The sequence below is a fragment of the Dipodomys merriami genome, unplaced genomic scaffold, assembly GCF_024711535.1.
Source record: "Dipodomys merriami isolate MVZ:Mamm:240054 unplaced genomic scaffold, mDipMer1.0.p SCAF_4, whole genome shotgun sequence".
NCBI lineage: Eukaryota > Metazoa > Chordata > Mammalia > Rodentia > Heteromyidae > Dipodomys > Dipodomys merriami.
Window position 1 is genome coordinate 28,705,632 of NW_027205603.1, and position 6,000 is coordinate 28,711,631.

General features: G+C 41.6%; 1 protein-coding gene across 2 annotated transcripts in view; it reads left to right on the plus strand.

Annotated features, from left to right (window-relative positions):
• Positions 1–5,007, plus strand: part of Rgs20 (regulator of G protein signaling 20) — a 95,660-nt gene extending 90,653 nt beyond the window's left edge. The window contains exons 6-7 of one of the 2 annotated variants that reach the window (XM_069990719.1): positions 2,899–3,083; positions 3,353–5,007. In XM_069990719.1, the coding sequence (XP_069846820.1) occupies positions 2,899–3,083; positions 3,353–3,482 (315 nt within the window). In that variant the 3' untranslated portion in view covers positions 3,483–5,007. Of the gene's footprint in view, positions 1–2,898 lie in introns of both variants that reach the window. The other variant, XM_069990720.1, reaches the window with a different exon arrangement.
• Positions 5,008–6,000: the final 993 nt, after the last annotated feature.

A 6,000-nucleotide genomic window follows, 5' to 3' on the forward strand; every position in this document is an offset into this window, starting at 1 on the left:
GATCTGAGGTATAGAGGCCATGCTGAGGTTTTTCTGAGTTTGAGCATGTGAGGCTGTAGGATTTTAGCCTGTTTATATGCTCAAATCTAGAGTTCTAAAAGAAAGATGGATTGGGAGAAAAGAGGCAGTGGATGGTTAGAAGAGGAATTCAGTCCTCTATGTCTAACATGATAAAAAAAAAAAAAGGTAACAGAAGAAAAACTAGACAGGGGCAGGGTGGGTTTGAGGTGGATTTGTAGGACTGGCAGGGAAGCCATACTTTCAATATAGTGAGGAGGGACACCAAAGATGGAGTTTTCAAAATCCTCTGTTTTCATTTATGAACATATTACCCAGTGGCCTTGGTTGAGCTGTCTCCACAGAACACTTGCAAGGACAGATTCCATGGGAGGTTATATTTTAAAAAAAAGGTTCTATTTGTGCTTTATCTGTTTATGAACTAGAATCGTTTTTAGTGTTTTCTACAAAGTGAACTTTTCCCCCATTGCAGGGCTCCCTGATTGCAATCCTCTAACCTAGGGTGGGACTTGTTTAGTGAGGTGTGCTACCACAGAAGGCTCAGTGGCAGGTACAAGAGAGGCTGCTTGGCCTCCTTCAGGGTGGGAGTGACATTTACACCAAGACCTGAAGACTAAGTAGATTTCTTCAGGCAGGACAGACAAGGGATTAAAACAAGACAGTGCTATCTCCTTCCTTCTTTAAATCCCAGTGCTTCAAAACAACTCTGTGTGTGTGTATGTGTGTGTGTGTGTGTGTGTGTGTGTGTGTGTGTGTGTGTGATGTGTGTGTGTGTGCGTGTGTATCCTGAGGCTTGAATACAAGGCATAGGTGCTGTTCCTCCAGTTAATCAGAGAAAAGGCTGGAAGTAGCACTATGGCTCAAGTGTTAGAAGCACTAGCCTTGAGCAAAAAGGAGCTCAGAGACAGTGCCCAGGTCCAGAGTTCCAGCTCCAGGGCTGGTAGGGGAAAAAAAAAAGCCAAGTCTCACAAACTTCCTTATCCAGGCTGGCTTTGAACCACGAGTATTGGCTCTAGACCAGTTAGGTGGGTGCTACACAAACCCAGCAGCAAATAATGACTGGCCTCCATAATGATGGAGCAGGTTAGATGTGGTAAAGAGGTAGGACCAGTCTTACTGAAGTTTAGAATATGTATGTGAGATGCCATGGTGGAACTCTTGAACAATTAACAGGAACTTTACTAATAATCAATATTAGGGAGGAGAAACATATGATGTGTGGAATGTAGGTACCAAGGGGCGGGGGGCACAGGCCACAAGAAAAGGTGAAGGAGGGTGAGTCAAAATACTTTATGTGCACATGTGAAAATAGAACTATGCAACTTACTGAAATTAGTTTGAATAGTGGGAAGGAGATGAAGAAAGATGGAAGGAGTGAGTCTGATCTAGACACATTATGTGCATATATGGAAACTCTCTTCTACAGCTAATAAAAGTTGGGGCTGGGAATGTAGCTTAGTGGTAGAGTGTTTGCCTAGCATGCTTGAAACCCTAGGTTCAATTCCTCAGTACCACATAAACAGAAAAAGATGGAAGTGCCACTGTGGCTCAAGTGGTAGAGTGCTGGCCTTAAGCAAAAGCAGCTCAGGGACAATGCCCAGGCCCTGAGCTTAAGGCGAGAACTGGCAAAAAAAAAAAAAAAAAAAAAAAAAACATAAAATAATATTTTAAAAAGGGTAAGACCAGAACTTTGTGACTGACTCATAGTCAGAGGACAATGAAAGATAAGCAGGACCACCCAGTTGGGTGGTGTGGCTAGGAGTGTTTCCAGTATCTTGGGTTTGCTGTATCACTGTATTCTACATGTAAATGAATGGCTTTGTTGATTGTATTTTCAGTTCTGTATCTGTAGCATATGCATTTCACGGCATTAGAACTACAATGGCCTGCTAGTGAAAAAATTATTCAGTTGAGCTTTTCACTCAGAGGGAAAGCTATGGAATTCATTTAGCAGCTTTGGCCTTGACTCTTGTTTGTTTGGTGTCCTTGTAGAAAAGTCTGAGCCCAGTAGTTTGCCCATCTATGACAGTAATGTCTGGGATAAGCAAAAAATCAGAAGACTAATAGCTGACATTGCCTAGAGGTTTGATGTATCCCAAGCACTTCAAGTAAATTCTCATTAAACCCTCACCAGAAATTTATAAACTACCCTGCAATTTATGAATTCATTAGTAAGAATTCATGTATAACATGAATACTACAGTGTTTACCTTGCCCAGGGCCCCACAACTCTAAAGGAACAGAGCTGGTATTGAAAACCATGCTTCACTTGCTCTCAGACCCTGTGATTTGGGCCTGGTTCCCAGAAACCTGTGCCCAAGTTCTAGCTGGGCGGAAGCTGGCAGTATTCTGAGTTTAGTATTTGTATTACTAGGAAATTAGCAAGTAGATAAGGCCATGCATGCTAAGTTTTTCCTTCAAAGGACATCATACACTCATTTTAGAGAAGCAAAACAATGCTGTAGTTTTCCAAAGCAGCGCGATCCTCTTCAGCACCACTTAGAACTTGTGAGAAATAAAAGGTCTGGCCCCTACCCAGAAGAGCTGAGTCAGAACTCTTGGGTAGAGCCCAGCAATCTGCCTAACAAGCCCTCAAGGGACTCCTGGTGCCACTTAAGTCCCAGAATCCCCGCTCATTAGGTGCTTTAGTTTCTCTTTTGGCAGTTTGAGTTTTTAGATGACTTTGTTTGGTTTGGGTTTTTTTTTTTTAAATATTTTTTATTGTAAAGATACTGTACAGAGGGGTTACAGTTACATGAGTAAGGCAATGAGAACATTTCCTTTCGAGCATTGATTTTTTTCTTTTAAGGGAAAACAAGCTGAGAGTTTGGGATGGGTTTACCAAAAAAGTATGGGCTATAACTAATTTTCTATTGACAGGTCAGCCTGGATTCACGAGTAAGGGAAGTCATCAACAGAAACATCGGGGAGCCATCCTCGCATATATTTGATGACGCGCAGCTCCAGATTTACACCCTAATGCATAGAGACTCGTATCCTCGATTCATGAACTCTACTCTCTATAAGGATTTGCTTCAGTCTTTAGCTGAGAAGTCAGCTGAAGCGTAGGTGATCTCAACTTTATTTATGATTAATAAAACAAGAACTCATGGACTATGTGTAGCACAGGGAATGTAGAAGTAGTACTCTTTTCAGCTGGAGTAATACTTGGGCTATTTTAATAACAAGCTTCCCTCTTTGCTGCAAAAGACAGCTGTCTGTCCACAGTGGAAACTGCAGTCATCTTAGTGAGAATTTTGAGAGGGAAGAAAAAGGGGGGAATGGCTGCGTTAGAAAGATAGTATATTTATATTACTTGTTCTTGATGGCAAAGGTGTCACTGGAAATCTCATGAAGACTCACCTAAGAAAATGGGAATCAGGTTGATTTGCATGAGATCAGCAATGGATTACCACAAAGAAAGGACATTCAGCAGTTCCTCTCTTCTAACAATCTTGGTCTGAATACTTCACTTATCAGTGCTATGACAAGACCCAAATTTACATTTTATGAGGACGTGATTGGACCTGTAAAATTGGTAATATGCTTTCTATCTTACAGAATGTGTATGCACGTAGATGTCTGTGTGTGCATGTGCACCCATGGCTAACATAAAGCTGTGCTCTTAAGTGGATCCCACTCCAATGTTTGGTAAGAGAAACAGTATGTAGAAAATGCTCTTGCTGAAAAAAAGTTACTATTATTAATCTGAATTGGCCAACCTAAAGTATAATTTTTTTTGGGGGGGGTCCGGTCGTGGGGCCTGAACTCTGGGCCTGGGCGCTGTCCCTCAGCTCTTCAGCTAAAGGCTAGTGCTCTACCACTTGAGCCACAGTGCCACTTCTAGCTTTTTTCTTTTTGCTTATGTGGTGCTGAGGAATCGAATACATGGCCTCATGCAGGCAAGGCAAGCGCTCTCCCACTGAGCCACCTTCCCAGCCCCTATAAAGTATAAATTTTTTAAGTTCACAGACAAAACTTTCAAAAAGCATATTTCCATCTTTATGGTCAAGAGAAATAAAAATAAAGCACAAGAGTTTTATTGCAATTTTTTGTTTTGTTTTCTTCATATGTGAAAATCTGGGAAATATAAGATGAATTAGGAAGATGTATAACATACACTTTAGTTCTTAGACTAGTATGTAGTTTTAAGATCTCATTGCTTGGAGTAACTTCAATGGTTTGTAAACCATCCTGAAGACTCTTAGGTCCACAGGGAGCAGGGAAGATACAAAATCTGGACATCTCACAGGAGTTAGAAATAAATTTTAAAGTGGCCAGTCCTGTGCCATGCTTCGGCTCTCCAACTTTACAGGGTCTAGCCATGTGTCCTATCTGGATCTTCAATCCCTGCTACCCCCATAATTCAGCTCAAGCGCCAAACATAAACCGCCTCTCTTCTCATTAAACCATCTTACTTCCTGCTTCATGATGAACATGTATCCCTAATCCCCTCTACCACCAGTCACTTTAGAATATGTAAAGCTCAGCATGTATCTTGCCTCCTTGAGAAGAGACCGTAAGCAGTCCAGTGTGGCTGTGAACACCTGTAATCTGAGCATCTAGAAGGCAGATGATCAAGTTGAAGGCCAGCCTGGGCTAAACAAACATTGAGAAGCAAAAAAAGAAACTTTACCTCAACAAACAAGCTGGGTGTGGTAACCACTCACACCTTCATGAATGCTCATGAGAACTTGGTTCATACTTCCTGCAACCTCAAATCTGTTCCATATGATGCCATTCTTTACCCACTTATCTCCTCCCCTTCTCTTAAGATTTACCTCGCTAGTTCCTGATCTAAGAAGCCTTTCTTACCTAAGTCATGCCCAACATGCTGTTCTGGATGTTTTTCCTTAGTGTTTCAGGAATATCCTGGACAAGTATTTCATCATCTCGGTGCTTATGCATTATGCTTACATCAGTCTTTCCCACTATACTGTAAACACCAATGACACTGAAAAAACATGTGACCCATCATTTTACATTTAACATCCAGTTTATAAGAAATATTAATCCAATATTTGTAGAACTAAAGAATGTTCTATAAAGGGGGGAAGGGTGTGTGGGGGGAGAGCAGGGGAGATGGGAAGGGATGGGAAGAGGAAAAAAAAGTCTATAAAGCAAAAATTATGTTGAGCACTGATGGTTCACATATATAATCCTAGCTACTCAGGAGGCTGAGATCTGAGGATCATAGTTCAAAGCCAGCCAGGGCAGGAAAGACCATGAGACTGTGATCTCAAATTAAGCGCGCGCGCACACACACACACACACACACACACACACACACACACACACACACACACACACACACACACACACACACACACACACACGAGCAAAAAGTCTCAAGGACAGGACCCTGGCCCTGAGTCAGGACCGGCACGCACACGCGCACACACACACATACACACACACACACACACACACACACACACACACACACACACACACACACAGTTTCTATTCCAAATCATAAGGCCACTCTGTAATGCTAATTTCTAGGAAAAAAAAAAACTACATAGCTAGAGTAAGCCCATGCACACACAGATGCAAAACCAGAGCCAGGAAGAGCACTCCTTACAGTAATGACTTTAATGAATATAATGGAAACCAGTTTTAAGAGCTGATGGGAAGAACAGACTTCAACAAACCTACTCCACTCTCAGGATTTGTAAAGACCCAGGCAGCCAGTTTTCCTCACTGAATTCAATACAGAATAAACATTTGTTTAAAAAAAAAATCCTTCCTAAGTAAAGACAGTAGTATTGCCATACACAAGTCAGTGAAACTTGTTTTCCATTGATTACTGAACTTGAAACTAAACCACCCAAACTCTTTCTTGAAGTGTGTAATAAAAAGTGTCAAGGTTGAGGGACTGAGGGTGTAGTTAGTTCATTGATAGAATGCTTGCTTGCACAAGACCCTGGGTTTAATCCCCAGCAAGAACAAAAATTGTCTGTGGTAGCTGGGCACTGGTGA